This window comes from Eulemur rufifrons, chromosome 2 (genome assembly GCF_041146395.1).
Source record: "Eulemur rufifrons isolate Redbay chromosome 2, OSU_ERuf_1, whole genome shotgun sequence".
Taxonomy (NCBI): Eukaryota; Metazoa; Chordata; class Mammalia; order Primates; family Lemuridae; genus Eulemur; species Eulemur rufifrons.
In genome coordinates, this window is record NC_090984.1 from 66,604,363 (window position 1) to 66,622,750 (window position 18,388).

At 33.2% G+C, this 18,388-nt stretch overlaps 1 protein-coding gene across 2 annotated transcripts in view; it reads right to left on the reverse strand.

Annotated features, from left to right (window-relative positions):
- The window catches only part of STRN3 (striatin 3), a 103,615-nt gene that overhangs the window by 24,287 nt on the left and 60,940 nt on the right, over positions 1 to 18,388 (reverse strand). For both annotated transcript variants that reach the window (XM_069464028.1, XM_069464018.1), the window contains exons 6-7: positions 13,819 to 13,948; positions 12,211 to 12,352 (exon numbers count right to left, since the gene is read on the reverse strand). In XM_069464028.1, coding sequence (XP_069320129.1) covers positions 12,211 to 12,352; positions 13,819 to 13,948 — 272 coding nt within the window. The remainder of the gene's footprint in view (positions 1 to 12,210; positions 12,353 to 13,818; positions 13,949 to 18,388) is intronic.

An 18,388-nucleotide genomic window follows, 5' to 3' on the forward strand; every position in this document is an offset into this window, starting at 1 on the left:
CTTAAGTCATCCTCCCACTTTAGCTTCCCGAGTAGCTGGGACTATAGGTGTGTACCACCATCACATCCATTAATTTTTTAAAAATAATTCTGTAGGCTGGGCGTGGTGGCTCATGCCTGTAATCCTAGCACTCTGGGAGGTGGAGGCGGGTGGATCGCTCAAGGTCAGGAGTTCGAGACCAGCCTGAGCAAGAGCGAGACCCCGTCTCTACTAAAAATAGAAAGAAATTATCTGGCCAACTAAAAATATATATAGAAAAAATTAGCTGGGCATGGTGGTGCATGCCTGTAGTCCCAGCTACCCGGGAGGCTGAGGCAGAAGGATCGCTTAAGCCCAGGAGTTTGAGGTTGCTGTGAGCTAGGCTGACGCCACGGCACTCACTCTAGCCCGGGCAACAAAGCAAGACTGTCTCAAAAAAAAAAAAAAAAAAAATTCTGTAGAGACAGGGTCTCACTATGTTGCCCAGGCTGGCCTCAAACTCATGGTCTCAAAGTGATTCTACCACCTCAGCTCTCAAAGTGCTAAGATTACAGGCTTGAGCCACTGTGTCTGGCCTACGTTTTCTAAAACTTACTTTTTACTGCTGTGAATTGCAAAACACAACCCACCTACCTCTTAATCAGGACTACCAAGTCCTATATAAATGTATAATCCTCTAAATAGACAGCAGCACAATGAAAAACACACTAAATGTGCCACATGTAAGCCAAGCTATGGACTAACTACTGCTTTTTTAAATTCACATTTACACACACACACTTGTGACATGAAATTTATCTTCCCATATACTCTATTATTGTAAGTAAAGTAATACTTTTTTTTTTTTTTTTTTACAAATCTAACATTTTCCCTTTCATGAATGTGCCCTCCCTTTGCTGATCAAAATTATATTCTTCAGGGAAACCAACTGTTAGCAGGCAACAATCGGGAAAAGATAAGCTTACTTTAGGATAAGAATTTAGTTAAGTCATGTTTGCTAGATCTGTTCTATTTTCTGACTATCACTATAATTGAAACTTTCACATGACAATTGTTGTCTTAAATAAATATGACAGCACAATGTTAAAGAAAAATAACAAAGCTGCAAAGTGACCGTGTGGTTTTAAAAAGTACACTTACTGAAAGAGTTGAAGAACTGAACGGTTTGTATTAAAAGTGTAAAATTAAAGCCAGAAACATAAAACCACTGTATTTCTTAGTTTAAACTATCTCTTTGATAAGAAACAATGCTATTTTTGTGTTTTATTTCATGTAGGAGATAGAATACAGCAACATTTTATGGGCTCCTCAAATTATACTCTCTGCTCCATAGAAGTAGCTTAATCACCTCAGATAATTTATAGTGTGTGCAAAGGTGTTTTTAAAAGCCTACTGAAGGTTATTGCTACAAAACAATAATTTCCCTTAAATGTATTAAAAGTGTCTAATTTTGGATATTTGGCTTGAAGTCATACTTTAAAAAATATTACATTTTGTGATGACAATGTGTTATCTTGGATCTGGAACAACAAATAACAAATACTAATATGAAAATTAAACAAGGAAGCTCACTTATAATTTCTATTAAAAGAAATGTTAAAAAAGTTAAAAGATGTTCCTTTTCCAACGTGCTGATGATAATCAAGCCAGAAGATGTACACCAATTCTATAATAGCAGTAAAGAAAGATGATGGCAAAAAATCATATTGCATACAGAGAAAAGACAGAAAAGTTAAGATAAATGAGAATAATTGGGAAAAGTAAGACAAGTCCACCAGGAAAAATCAGGACTTCAAACACATGTTCTCAATATATGAATTTTTAAAATGGGGAAAGCCTATAAATCTTTTGAAGAAAATGAAATAATCTTATCTTCTTGGTAAGCCTAAATTTTATAGGTGTACTATGGCATAGGATAACAATAGGTCTAAGATAAGGGCACCTAAAAAGGAAGACAGTTTAAATTTTTCATGTTATTTAATATAAACAGTAACTAATATCAAAGAAAGTCTTAAAAGATTTTTAGTTCCTCTCTCGTAGTCTAAATAAAGGCTCTGTATTTGAGGTGCCTTACTTACTTCTGATGCTATACACTGTGCAATTTTTAATCATTATTTATTTACTTTTTTTTTTTTTTTTTTTCTTGAGACAGAATCTTGCTTTGTTGCCCTGACCAGAATTCAGTGGCATCACTGTAGCTCACTGTACCCTCAAACTCTTGGGCTCAGGCGAACTTCCTGCCTCAGCCTCCTGAATAGGTTGGGACTACAGGCACTCACCACCACGATTTACATGTTTTAATGAGACATCAAATATAGCAAAAATGGAGACCATAAAAAGCTAGAAAAACGCAACCAGTCCAAGAATTTTACAAAAGATTAATTTAGAACTTTCCCTCACTCTCCTCCCAAATTATAGAAAACTTAGAAATTTAATTAGAACGTAAAAGACGACTAGGTTTTAGGTTAGATATTACTGTTATGTTAATTTCTTGATTTTCATCATTGTACTATGATCAGACAAGAGTATCTTTGTGGCTAGGTCATATACACTATTGTGTTTAAGGGGCAACATGTCTACAACTTATTCAGTTTTCTGAACTGTTCAAAAAAATAAATATATATATTTACAGAAAGGATAAGGCATATGTGGGTAAAGTGTTAACATTTGGGGAACCTGGATAAAAAGTATATGAAATTCTTCTGTGCTATTTTTGTGAATTTTTCTTAAATCAGAAATTATGTCAAGCCGGGTACCTGCTGTGCCTATAGTCCCTGCTACTTAGAAGACTGAGGAGGGAGGATCGCTTGAGCCCAGGAGTTTGAGGCCAGCCTGGGTAACACAGTGAGATCCCACCTCAAAAAGAAACCCCCCCCCCAAAAAAGAAAGAAATTATGTCAAAGTAAAATGTTAAAAAGAAAAGGAAGCTTAACCCTTTGATGCCGGAAACCAAAATAACTGCATCAAGCCTCTTTAGTTTGGTAGTCTTGAATTTTACAAGTATTAATAAATAAAGTATTATTACATTTTTAAGTATATTTCACGTAGTAAGAAAGAAACACTGAAGGGGGTCTACACTTCAAGGCAAAGTTGTCACTTTTAACCCATTTCCTCTTGCCTCAGATGGGGGAAAAAAGAAGACTGGAGTGAACAAACTAGAAGACAAAGAAACTTTAGCTTAGCACTTGATTTTAGAAGCCTTTCCACTAAGAGTCAAATCTTGAATGAGTCTTTACAAAGTTAAAAAGTCAACAGTCTTGCCATTTTTCTCTTTTCCTTCAAAAGGGAATAAAAAAGACATTTAGATTAGATGACATCTGTTGATTCCACATATGGTAAGTTAGCAAACAGTTTTCTTCCCTCTAAGAAGCTGGAGGAAAAAAATCTGTAGAAACTTAGTGCTATGATACCGTAGATGTGATTTGTTCACATTCTGGAATAAAGAAAAGAAAAAAAAAAAAAACAAGGCTGTCAATGGGTACAAATTTACAATTAGATAGGAAGAATGAGTTCTGATGTTCTGTTAGGGTGACTATAGCTAATAATAATAATAACACATACTTTAAGACCGCTAGAAAAGAGGATGCTGAATACTATCACCACAAAGAAATTATGGATATGCTAACTACCGTGATTTGATCATTATACAATGTATGGAAACATTACACTGTACCCAATAAACATGTACACTTATGTGTCAATTATAAACATTTTTTAAAGAAAGAAAGAAAGAAATCAAAAGGCTACAGAGTTCATGAATTATTCTGACTTGTACAAAGCTACATGTAGAAGAAACCAGAATAAAAATCAACAAGGACTAGATAATAAAAATACTAAGGAAATTCTTGAACTATCTCCTTAAAATAATGTTTTAGTATTAATGTGATGATCTACTTGAATTAAGACCATGAGAAGTTTGTGATCCATAAATCACAAAATTTCTTAAATTTCATCTGCATGCCAGGGATTCAGAACCAACATTTTCACAGTGAACTCTGTATTCAAGAGCAGAAAGTTTTTAATTTACATAATTTCATAAAGTATAAAAAAGAAATATAATTTATTATTTCTTAATTATTCTTTCCTGAGACACTTTGCTAGAATGCTTACCCCAATATCTACTTGTTTAAGTAACATTAAAGATGGTGATGTTTATAAAAGTATTTCAAAATTAAAACAATCTAAAGGTTTAACTAATGAAGGTTAGGTTAAATTCACAAAATGAAATACCACCAAAATTATGTTTTAGATACAAAACATAGGCTGCGTGCGGTGGCTCATGCCTATAATCCTAGCACTTTGGCAGGCCAAGGCTGGAGGATAACTTGAGGCTTGGAGTTCAAGACCAGCCGGGGCAACAGTGAGACCCTCTCTATACAAAAAATAAAAAAATAAAACATTGGCTGGGTATGGTGGCACACACCTATAGTCCCAGCTACTCAGTAGGCTAAGGCAAGAGGATTGCTTGAACCCAGGAGTTTGAGGTTGCAATGAGCTATGACAACACCACTGCATTCCAGCCTGGGCAACAGAGCAAGACTCCATCTCCAAAAAAAAAAAAAAAAAAAAAACAGATGACTATGAAACATTAAGAAAGAAACAATGAGTTAAAAAACAATATAATGACATTCTAGCTGAAATTTTAAAAAGGAGGTTTATGTATAAAGACTTCTAGGAAAAGCTGGATAAATATATGTCAAACGTAGTTAAATCTGAGTGGTAGGATTACAGGGATTTTTACTTTTTCTTTGTATGCCTACATACTTCTTATATTGTTCAAATAACAAGCATGTGCTATTTTTATGATTATATAAACAAAGTTAATTTTTTGAAAAAAAAAAGTCAAAATTAAAGGGGAATGGACTGAATAATGTAATAGATATCTAGATAATAAGACATTATTGAGCCATGAGATCCTTAAATGATGGAACCAGGGTCCCTAGATCCTGATTCAATCACAGCAGCCCTTTCACCCAATTCACATATTAGGTTCTCCAATACTGGTTGAAAAAAAATTAAAAACATACACAAAAAAATTATTTGTTGACATAAAATGTTTTCTAGGAACTGTTAGCTAAATTATAAAATTGTGTGTATTATGGCCTAATTTAAAAAATAAATTTATATTCTACATGAGGATTTAAAACTTAAGTTCATCTGTTTCTAATATTTCTTGAACAGGTATTTTCTTTTTAATTAAAAAAAACTTTTTAGAAAAATTAAAAGCCTACAGAAAAGACCTTGAGTCGACTTGGATCTATTTCTAAACCTCAAAAAGATATAGGTCTAAACATAGTCTATCGGGGAAAAAAATGGGATACTTCTATTTTAAATAAGAAGCAACATCGGGGCTGGGCGCGGTGGCTCACGCCTGTAATCCTAGCACTCTGGGAGGTAGAGGCGGGTGGATCGCTCAAGGTCAGGAGTTCGAGACCAGCCTGAGCACGAGCGAGTCCCCGTCTCTACTAAAAATAGAAAGAAATTATCTGGCCAACTAAAATATATACAGAAAAAAAAAAAATTAGCCGGGCATGGTGGCACATGCCTGTAGTCCCAGCTACTCGGGAGGCTGAGGCGGTAGGATCGCTTAAGCCCAGGAGTTTGAGGTTGCTGTGAGCTAGGCTGACGCCATGGCACTCACTCTAGCCAGGGCAACAAAGTGACACTCTGTCTCAAAAAAAAAAAAAGAAGCAACATCAAGTAACATTTCCAAAGAAACCTTCAGCAGATTAAGTCAGTATGATAACATATACAAAATAAGTAATCCAATATTAAAATAAATGATCTCATTTCTTGAAAGAAAAAACTAAACCCTAAAATTCTAATGTCATTTTGTCTATACTAAAATAGTCAATCACACAAAAGTACTTTTATACTCAACATGCATACATTATAGGTAAATGATGTTAGAACTGAACACAGTCCCAGTCCAGTACCAAATGTTTTTAAATACAATAAGCAGTTCACTGTATACTTAAAGAAGAGTTTGTCCTTTTTACTCACATGCAATAACATAAAGTAGCATAAAGTTATAAAAGAAAATTGTGTAATAGGTAAAATCCCCAAAATTCTACTTATTAGCCTCCACAATAAATTAAACAACTCAAAAAATGCTTTACTGAAGGAAACTCATACCCTTTTCCGTTATACTTGCCATTTTATAAATGCATGTATTTGTCACCAAAGGAATTATGAAAGAATGCCTATATGGTTTCTGCCTTTGTCACACATTAGTTTCTCCTTAATATAATCAAAAAAGATATTAGACTAGTAGGAGTCAATGGCCAGTTCAAAATAAAGTTTTCCCAAAATAAGTTTCAAGTCTCTCCATTAAATACTCATAGGTGTGAAGATGTTTTTCATATGGCCTAACGTTGATTCACAAAATGGAAATGAATTACTTCTTTGAGAGAGGGGTTATAAATACATTTATACTTTTAATAACTATACTGGTCAAGATACAATAGTGAAAAATACATCTAGGCACCATAAGACATCAGCTATTGACCAAACAAACCATACTGCCACCACTACCCTCCCCCTTGGCCTTCGCTCACCACAGTAACCAAGAAAAAACTACCAAGATTTTTTTTTTGCTGTTGCTGTTTGTGGTTGGATTGAGACCAGAAAGCATAAATTTTCCTACTTACTGTATTTAAGGATTCCCAAACTAAGAAATGTAACCTGGATATGAGTTAGTTGTAGCTATAATACCCTATGTATCAAAAATAGAGAAATTTATAATTTTATCCTTTTTTAACAAATTTTTATTATTTTTAACTCCAAGGCCAATACTCTTTACAATTTGGTTTAAAAGAAAAAAAACCCAAAACCTCAAAATCCTTCCTTCACCCTTACCCACACATTTTAAATGATTTTGTGCCTGATCAATAACATACCCTAAATTATGTTCAAAAAATTTCAAATATACAACAGACAAAGTTTAAAGTTAGTTGCCCCCTTTATAAAACAAAAAATAAACTTACATAAGAAAACAGAATTGAATAATTTTTTTCTCAGTATTGGTACACAAAAATTTAATAGTCAGAATCTGCACTTACTCTTCACCCCTTTCTTCCCCTTTCGTTCCTTCTTGTACTGTTCCTTCAGTTTACTTATTAGTCCCTGGTCTACATCCCAAACCTCAGCAGTTGGGGAGAGGTCATCTTTATCTACATGCAGCATATTATTAAAAGAAAAAAAATCAGCAGTTGGCAATGCAAGCTGTTGGCAGTAAACTGTTATAGCTTTACATAATCATAATAAAAATATACTAATAGCATCTCAAAATACTTTAAAGGTGCAGTCTCAGTTTTGGTATTCACAACTCAAACTAAGTGCCCATATCTTAAGTTTCTAAACATAATACCAATGACAGTTAAATGGTGCTTCACTTTAATGAATGACAAATTTGAAGGTTATCATTCAGTTGACTGACATTAGAAATTTAATATTATAAAAAATAGATCACTGCATCTTTATAAAAATGTTAATAAAATAGTATTCAGCCAGCATTATAAAAGCAAATGAATGAATTACATGCAAACTACTCATAAAAGTGCAAGCTGGAAAGGTCAGTGCTGTTTCATTGATGACAATATTCATGCACCTCTGTCACACTGATTCTACATGCACAGGATAACTGTACTAATGGAGAAGCATTCTAGTCCAATAAAATACATATATATAGTTCCAAAATACAAAGTCTCAAATAATCATACAAGGTATTCAGAGAATACCACCTCTGCCCTACCCCACCCAAATAGTTCAACATCTCATTACCTTTTTCCACTGGTCTACAACTAAGATTAGCAAAAAAAAAGAAAACCCCAACAAAACCAAAGACAAAACAATCAAAAAACCAAAACCAAAACAAAACAAAAAACACTCAAATTCCACTGAAGAATTTTTTTAGAATTGATTTTTTTTAGGGTAAAAGTAGTGACAAGCATGGAAAAGTGAAAACATACATCTGTACATCTGCTAAAGATGGCACTTGAGCTACTTTAGCTAAATAATAAATCCATATTTAGGTAAATACATGTGCCTAGAAAAAGATTTACTCATAGTAAATGAGAAGAAAAACAGCATTAAAAAGAGGCAGTATGAAAATAAGGTCTTTGAGAATTATTTTAAATATTGAGTGTTTTTCCTTCCTTTGTTCAGTTTTAAAATAGCCATGTTATTAGGAAGTTTAACACTCTGTTACAGAACAAGGAATTTATATAGTCCTGTTATTAAATAAAAATTATACTGAAACACATATGCTAAGTCAATCAATGAGACTGAAAAGAGATTTTAGGGAAAACATAGTTATCAAATTTTTGATAATTCAGTATATTTTGGCTCACAAGTCTTATAAGTTCTCTAGGCCTCACTGACTTAACCTATAAAGTGGACATAAAAAGGCTTTATTCCTTTATAGATTGCTGTATGTAGTAAATGTAAGAAATTTTCTGTATTTGAATGGCACACAGAAATTCAAATATTTACTGTACTGTGAGTCTTTCCTACTCCAATTATCATCACTTTTTCCCTAATGGTTACATTACATATGATCATAGGTGGTATGTGAAAAATTAAATCCACAGCTTTAATTTGCTAACTTGAATTACTTGAAACTAGGTTACTTAAGACTTAAATTTACATATAAGATTATTTGCCAAAACTGCAAAGTGTGATACTGTTTGCAATAGTTATAATTCTGATTTAAAGTGAAAATTCACTTTTCATGTATTCTAATCATGAAGTTTCCTGAAAACTATGCTATGTCAGGAATCTTTGTCAACTTACTAAATACACCAAGGAAAATGTGATCTAAGGAATTAATCATTTGTGCTCATCCTAATGAAGCTAACAGCTCTTATTTTCAACTACTTAAAGCAAGACAAAGTGACACATTTTGAGAAAATACTTTTTAAACCTCAGAGACCAAAAAAAACCTTAAGTTTGTACATATTTTGTACAGGAAATTAGATAGAACAGAAAAATTTAATAAGATAGCCAAACTTTTTAAAAAGACCTTTCCAGAGAGAATGAAGCTGAGAACAGCTCTAACTAAAGTAGCCAAAGAGAGTGCAGTGAAATAGCAAAGGGAATAAAAAAAGGATGAGCTTAAGGAAAAAAACCAAGTATTACCTGCAAGATAACCTCAAATCTAGAAAACAAAGGTAAACTTAGGCAGTGCAAGGAACAGGTTGGTGAATGCATAAGTGCATGAACAACATCCTGAAACTTGCCTGGTAGTAACAGCTGATTTGATATTGCTTATAAGAAATACATTAAGAGCAAAAGGGAAGAGGCAGCATAATCTTCTACATTTTAATCTTGTTTTTAAAAAATCTAAGGGGAAAAAAATACCAAGAAATGAGGTTGAATCAATTACAGGAACTTTGTCTAAAAGAAAAGACAAATACACACAAAAAAGTTGACTACTGATAACTCAAAACCACAAAAACATGAAATTCTATTATGATAATTCTGATCACCAAAGCAGAGGAATTACACAAATCTACTAACTGTAGCATAAATTTGTAACTAACTTTACTTTATTCACATGTTCGAAACTTTAGCCACTGTATTTAAATCCACTCAGGTGCTAACTGTATTTTTGTAATCCTATAACTTTATATACAGATCAGTTTCAAAGAGTGGGAAAAAAATAAGTGAACATTCTTAAAATGCCTAGTCTCCATGAGAGAAAAAGCAAAATTAGAAATGCCAACTAATATTTTTGATTATGAGAACTAAAAATTACTAATATTAAATCAGATTACCTAATATAGATAACAAAGGAAAAAGATCAAAAAACGTTCTAAAAAGCAGTGGTTCATAACATAAAAGGATTCAAAATCAGAGACAACTGAGCAGACTGCTAGTATACAAAATAAAAAATAACACTGATAATCTAATGTGCGTAAATACTGAAGTATGTTTCATTAAGATTTTCTTTTTTAAAAAAGTCTATGTCCTTTACCCAATAATTTAAATCTGAAAACTACCACTTTCCCATTTATAAATATATTCAAAATTTTAGTAAATGAATTAAATAAATACAAAGGAGCATTTGTATGTTCACCTTCCTTTCAGAAAAAATGACTATGACACCCATTGAGCAGAAACAATGAACTTCAGAAACACTATATAAATCCTTTGACAGCTGTCATTTCTTACAGAAAAAAACTACATGAATCATTTTGTACTTAAAAGAGTTCTTTTCCTTCATTAAGAACTTAAAATGCTTTAAAGATAATGTTTCAGTCTTGTCTGGAAGAGACTTTGTCGGTTACTTCTATTTGCACAGGGGATCCAAGGTCACTGTCAAATACTGATGATAAAAAGTAAACAAAGTATTGACAGTTGTCACTCACTAATGCATCTCTTGAAACTCTGTTTTATATCAAAAGTCTTTGGACAGAAGGACCAATCAGTTGTACATAATATGGTACTTTTATTAAAGAAATAATGCCATTTCAAACAAATTAAATTCCTAAAATATTTGTTTATCCTTTTGACTAAGAGTTAAACTTGTAGCAACTTAATGCTAAGGGAATAGGAATGAATGTGTGCCAAGATTTAGCTAAACAGATGTTTTATAAATTACTTTGATTTTTTAAAATAAAAATAATCTAAATGTGCATTAGTAGGGCCCTGGTTAAATAAAATCATGGCACATATTGACAGAACATTACACAGTTATTAAAAATGATGCTGCTGAAGAACTATTAAGTGAAAAGTATGGTTTACAAATCAGCATATAGCAAAATCCTTTGTTAAATAATATATACATATATTTATATAAATGTTAAGCATGGTTCTCTCTATATAGCAGCATTATAGGTAATTTTTATCTGCACATGTATTTGTAGGTTCTAAGTTCTTCTAAAACAGACTCGTATCATAATTGTATATTTATATAATTATAAAATAATTGGGAAAAATAAAAAGTACTTTTGAAATTACTGGAAAAAGGTAAGGTATTTCCAGCACTGATGGGATGCACCAAGAAGCGAAAAGAAAACTTAGATACTTTTACTGTTTCTCCTGAGCAATGCTAATTCTAAAGAGTACACTTCTTTAGAATACAGCCATTTTCAAATAATATGTTCAAAAATGTAAAGTCTAGCAACTAATTGTGAAGTTTTTCCCACGTTTTGAATTAATGTGCCTCTTCTATTTCCATTTAGGAGAATAGGGAACTGAAGGTTTGAAAACAATGCTTGAAAATTATAAACAAGGAGAAAATTGTTGGCAAAATTGAAGTATTTTAAGTACTTGATTCATTTTTATATCAAACCAGTCAATATATTATCTATTATCAATCTCCTGCTATTAGCAATATTCCATTTTAATACATAAATGAGGCAATTTTTAACCCAAGTGTGTTTCCTATCACCAATGTAGTTTTTAAAAAATCCAATGATAATTTCTCTTGCTAGTAATTAAGGAAAACTTTGATGTATTAAAATAACCTTCTCCAAAAAAGCTCAGTAAACACTTTTTTCTACCTACCAGATAACATGCTGATATTAAATGAGAATTAAATAAACATCTTTAACAGGAAAAACACAATGGATGTCAGCTTTCACCTTAACATATTTTTTACATTTTTAATTTACTTCCTAAAGAGGTTTTTAACCCTGTACATATAGAACTGTTTTCTCCCTTTTAATTATGGCTGGGTTATTATTAGCATTATGTACCACTGGCAAAGTTTAGGCCCTAACATTTGCATACTGAATATTATATGCAATAAAGTTTAATATGTTCATTAAATCTTGCTCAATATAGATCTATAATTCAGAATTAGTAGCTTTATTCCTTTGCAATTAGGTAGACATCATCACATGGGCATACTGAGAGTTAAGTCTTCTTGAAACTTACATTAACAAATTAAATAATGGGACTATTTAAAATAGAATACATGATTATTTTTAAAAAAATCAGCTAAGGGGAAGAGAATTAGATTTCCAAATCAATTAAATGTTTCAACTTTAAATCCAGACAGATTTCAAAAATCAAAATACACCAAAAGCCATATTAGACAGTTTAATCACCAAATCTAAATAAATTAGTGCAAAATGCCTTGAAATTATTCAATATCAATTTCCCTTGCTCTCCGTTTAACTGCCACCATACATTCAGATGCATACATTCCATATATAGTATTTAGCAATAATCCACCTTTAAGAGCTAGATTTCCTCCCACCCCCTATTTCTTTATCACCTTACCCCATTCTGTGCCATCGCCTGAACTCCTTGCTTCTCCAGCTCCTTCACCATCTTCAGCAGTCACTAAAAAATCAAATTCTTTCAGTGCTTCCTCAGTATCAGGATCGTCAGTTAGGTCAGCAGCTAAACCTTCATTACCTATCTGTAAACAGAATGTAAGTCAAGAATTACTTTTATACTAAACTGAAAAGGGATCCGTCAGTTGTATTTTCACATAACTACATTTATATAATGATTTTAAAATTACTTGGATCCAAAATCTTGGATTTCCTATGTAATTCATAAATCCCAAAATAAATGGTTCAACAGTGCTATACCAAGATCATTTGTATGATATAATTCAAGTAATGTGGCACTAAAAATGGTTAAAGTGCTAATCATCAAGAACAGTTAACTTCTTAAATTATAGTACATTCACAGTTACCCTCCATTATAGAACCATTCACTTGCTTGCATACATTGAACTGACTTCACAAACCGAGAACTGCATATTTAGTCAATCACTTATAGTAATAAGGCATAGTAACTAATGGAAGTGCATAGCTGTGGTAATTATGATAGTGCTTTACCCCCCAGAACAAAAAAAAATTGGAAGGATCAAAATTTCTATTCACTAAATAGACTATGTTATATATACGTGGCAGAAAGACTGAAAGCTGCTTTTGCAGATTGGAAGTTTTTGAGGAACTGCCATTTCCCCTACATTACTGTAAAATCTCAAAGTACCACAAATGAACCTATCCTCCTTTTTCATGTATTTGAAATAATGAACATCACTCTGATAATTCAAAAATGGACGATTAACTCTACTTTTGCTTCTATAGCTAACCCCCAATCCCCATCACCACTAAAATAGATAAATGTTTCTTAGGTTATTATTTTTATTAATCCTTGCCAAAGAACAAGAATGTTGACAAATATTTACTATCCACAGATTACTTCCTCACCCAGGGTAGAAGTATCCTCATTGCTGCCTCAGTTAATTTATTACTCGGTGTACTGTACATGGAGAGACTTCAGTAGATTCTCAAATTGTGGCAGGAATAGAAACGGTGTCACTTTCTTTTCTTTTAAAGATAGGATCTTGCTCTGCCACCCAGGCTGGGGTACAATGGCATGATCATAGCTCAATGCAACATAGAATGCCTGGGTTCAAGCAATCCTCCTGCCTCAGCCTCCCAAGTAGCTGGGATCACAGGCAAGCACCTCCACAACTGGCTCATTTTTTTAAAAAAATTTTTTTGTAGAGATGGGAGTCTTGCTATGTTTCCCAGGCTGGTCTTGAGCTCCTGGCCTCAAGTGATCCTCCCACTTCAGCCTCCCAAAGTGCTGGGATTAGAGGTATGAGCTATCACACCCAGCATAGGGTGTCGCTTTTTAAAAAGTTTCAAAACTAATGGTCTAGTCCTATAAAAACAGCCTTTTTCTTGCCCATTTAGTGACTAGTACAGTAAATAACGATTCCTACAATATGTGTGTAATTGAAAAAGAGCAGACCATATAAAACTTTAAAAATGATCACTCTCAATGTGATTTAAGACATATCAAAAATTCCTATTCCAAATACATTAGTATGTAGTTAATAAGAATATAAAATCTAGTTCCTACTTTGTGTTTATTCATGCGATGTTTGTCTTTTCCTTCTGGGATGCCTTCAATCATGTCATTTTCCTCTTCTTCATCACTGTCATCAGCATTTTCTAAGAAATTGAATGTCTCAAGAACATCACCAGGGGGCCTGTAGGAAGGGAAAAGATGAATCCAACGATTCTAATATTTCTTTCTGGTTCTTATTTTTAAAAAGTACATGAAGGTAGCTACAGAGATTCAAATGATGATCTACATATTATGTATTGCCTAAAAACTTTACTCAAGAATATCTGAAAGACTATGTTCTATGATTAAAATAAAATTGATTGTTCTCTGTTGACTTTCTCCAAAGTTCATTGTCCAAACTACTTTAGGTAATTACTACAACCAAAAAAAAGTCTGTAAGTATTAGATATTCAAACATACCATTAATTTTCAAAATAAAGCCATGAACAGGCAACTCAGCATTTCTTATAACTATAATCTCTTAGAGCTTGGCTCAAATGTTTGAAGACTAAAAAGTAAATACTGAAGTTTATTAGGCTGTCCAGACTTAAATTTATAGTAAATCAGATATAAAACATCCCAATCCATTTCACAGATTTTCTTACCTAAAAAAAAAACAACAACCATAATCTATTAAATACTTTAAAGTCTTTCAGAACCACTCATTTAATAGGTAATAGTGACAATCTATTTTATTTACTCGCTAAATATTTTTTTAAACTGAGTTCCTCTATGTACAAAAAAAAGGTTTTCGGACAGTTGTTTAACAACAAAGGCAGCAACAGTAGAAAATTCAGCTGAACAAAGACTTTCACCATGAAAAGTCTCTGCTCTGCCACTAACTAGCTGCTGGAATCTGACCAAGACACTTAAATCTTTTGGCCTCAACTTCTTTACCTCAAAACTATGAGGATTGAGCTAGATGATCTCAAATGTCCTTCCTAACTACTAAGAGTGCATGGTAACGAAAAGAAAAATAATTTAAAATTCAGGCTTTTTCTTCCCCCTTCCCTGAATGGTTCCCTCTGTTAGTCCAAATTACGGACAGAAAACAATTCAGACTACAGTCATCCCTTGGTTTCCACGAGGGATTGGTTCCAGGACACCAACACCCTCCCCGCTTTCTCAAGTCCGTACACACATCCTCCCATATACACATGTACTTTAAATCATCTCTAGATTACTTATAATGTCTAATATTTGATACAATGCAAATGCAATGTAAATAGGTATTGTATTATAATTTTTTATTGTCATTGTTTTTGTTTCAATATAGTATTTCTGATCCATGGCTGGTTGAATCCGAGAATGCAGAACCCATGAATATGGAGGGTCAATTGTATTTTTTTAACAGAATTAAACAGTTTTGTTTTATTAGGTCTACCTATACCCCACCAATCCAACACACTATGTAAAGGAACTGTATAAATGCAGAAAGAGATGGTCTTTCCAAATGCAAATTAGCAAAAAACAAACACAAGCTTACCACAATAACAAAAAGTGCTTTTCAGCTCAACATTTATAATGCATCTTAATATTTGCAGATTAAATGAAAAGCAAAGAACATATTTGACAAAAGTGTGATATCAATGATGGAATAATTTTAAAAAGTATTTTTTTTGAAGTATGAGATTTTTGTTTTGAACTTTGAAAAATTAAGTACTGCTGTCCCTTGGATAGAAATTTGAGAGCTCTAAAGTGAGAGCTCCTATTTCTACGTTTTAAAAAATGTACATGGCTTTAAAAGTCAAAAAGAATAAAACAGGCCGGCCAGGGTGGCTCACGCCTATAATCCTAGCACTTGGGAGGCCGAGGCGGGTGGATTGTTTGAGCTCAGGAGTTCAAGACCAGCCTGAGCAAGAGCAAGACTCGGTCTCTACTAAAAATAGAAAGAAATTAGCTGGCCAACTAAAAATATATAGAAAAAAAAAATTAGCTAGGCATGGTGGTCCATGCCTGTAGTCCCAGCTACTCGGGAGGCTGACGCAGGATTGCTTAAGCCCAGGAGTTTGAGGTTGCTGTGAGCTAGGCTGACGCCACGGCACTCTAGCCCAGGCAATAGAGTGAGACTCTGTCTCCAAAAAAAAAAAGAATACAACACGTAAGAAAGAACTGATGAATCAGACTTCGCCAAAATTATAAACTTTTACTCTTTGAAAGACACTAACAGAACGTAAAAACAAGACTACAGATTCTGAGAAAACATCTGCAAGTCATTTGATGAACAACTTTAATACAGAATATATAAAGACACTTAAATCTCAATGGTAACAAATAAAACGATTCAAAAAATGGAGAAAATTTTCAAACAGACATTGTATTAAAATGATATGTGGATGGCAAGTAAGGACATGATCAGATACTCAACATTATTAGTCTTCAGGGGAATGAAAATTAAAGTATCATGGACTGTGAAAGGTCTGAGATTTTACCCTACCCGCATGCTAACAACCTAGCCTGTTACTGTTTCATAGATCCTGGAAGAAGTCATAAAATTGAGTCAGAGACAAGAATTCTATTCCTCAGGGGCACAGGAAGTAGCAGGAGTATAAGTCACTAAGTTCCCTTTGCTTTTCAAGTCCCACAATGTTGGCAAGGAGGGGATCAGGTAGATGCTGCATAGGCAGTTTGTTTGAATCATAGCTGAGGAACTCTGAGCTTACAGAACTCAAAGCTTTTCCTCTGGACAGTAAGGATGACTATCCAAAAGACCGTCTCTATCTTCCAAGGCTCTTTATTATACATATATCCTTAAACAGATAGTCCAGAATAAAAGAGCAATCAGTGTCTCTGCTCACAAGATGTTCAGAAATGTGAGTGCTCCATGGAGAATTTCCTCTAAAAAACAAAACAAAACAAAAATAAAGTACTGTCACAAACCTATGAGAATGGCTAAAATCAAGGAACATGGTCTGGAGTGGAATTAACTGGTTATGGGAAGAAATTAGAAGAGCTGTTGGACTGAAGAATGAAATAGCCAGAAAGAAGATGAAAGAAGAAAAGGATTGTCAAACAACTTTCAGGGTTCTAATGAGGTTAGCTATGAATAATTTGGGGGTGATCAGCATAAGTCAACAGATTTTTTGTTATAATAAAGTACTGCTATGAAACACTTGGGATGAAAAAGGCAAAAATTTCTAAAGTCTAAACAATTTTATAAGGCATATGATAAGTAATAGAACCCCTGCCCTACCCTTTCCTACCTTTCATTTCTATACACTAGGAACAACCAATTTTAATTTTTCTTTTAGAAGTTTCCTTTACTATTTACCCTAATATTTCTAAATAACCTGCTTAGACTATTATTTCTTGATGAAGATGTAGTTCCCTTATAGTTTCCATCCCACACTTTCTTCTTCAAAAGTAATACAGTGATACCAATTTACTTTTGGTTATAGTAATATTCCATGGTTACACTATAACTATGTAAATATTATTCCCATTTAAGTCACATTACAAACAATGATTCTACCTACCTCTTTTCTTTTACATATGGTTTTCCTGAAATAACTACCTGGTGGGTTTTTTTTAACTGCTTCATTTTCCAAGGATGTCATGACTTACTCTTTCCCTGAAATTTTCCAGAACTGTATATCTCTTTTCAAAATCCTCAAACACATAAGGTAACATACTAATTTCATATTTTCTAAGAGATTTTCTTTCCAGTGTTCTGTCCTTCCATTCTATTCTGGTTACTCTCCAGACCTGCTGCACAACTGTTTCCTGAAACTTCATTTGCCCCTATTCTTTACTAGATATCCTTTTTCCTGAATCCTACATTTTCTTCATGCTTCATTTACTCTCTCAGATTGCTGAGACACATCCTCTAACAGCTTCCTGAGGAAAAAAAATGAATGAAGGGCAAATTTTGAGACGTTTCTGTCTGAATGTGTCCGTAGCCTACTTTCACAAGTATTAATGATACAGTAACTTGGCTCAGTATTCCAATGAAAATCACTTTCCATCAGAATCTTGAAGGTACTACTCTACTATAGTCTAGCTTTGAATGTTAATTTGATGCCTATCTGACTCCCAATCTTTTCAGTGTGGTCTGATTTTTCTATATGGAAGATTTTAGAATTTCCTCTTAATTTTCAGTGTTCACGATGATGGCCTCTGTATGGATCTTTTTTCATTAATTTCATAGAGTAATTTGGGGAGAATCCTTTTAAACTGGAAACAAACATCCTTAGAAATACATCCTAGAATTTTTTTTTTTTTATTGCTTTAATAATCTTTTCAACACCAGTTAATCTGTTCTCTTTCTGAAACTCCCTAGTCAGAAACTGACCCCCCCTGGACTGATCTTTGAATTTTCCTATCTTTCAGTCCTGTTTTCTAGTTTTTGGAATAATCCTTTAAACTTATCTTCCAAGTTTTTCATGGAAATTATTTCTATGAGCTTTTTTGATATCTGATTGAGCCTTTTAAAATAGCATCCAATTTGTTTTGTAGATGTATTATCTTCTTTCAGTTCTCTCAGTAATTATAATTTTGAAAGTCTTCTGCTCCCCATTTTCTGTGATTTCCTTTTTGTTGTTTGGTTCTTTTGGTCTCTAATTTTGACACTAAAGTCTTTCCT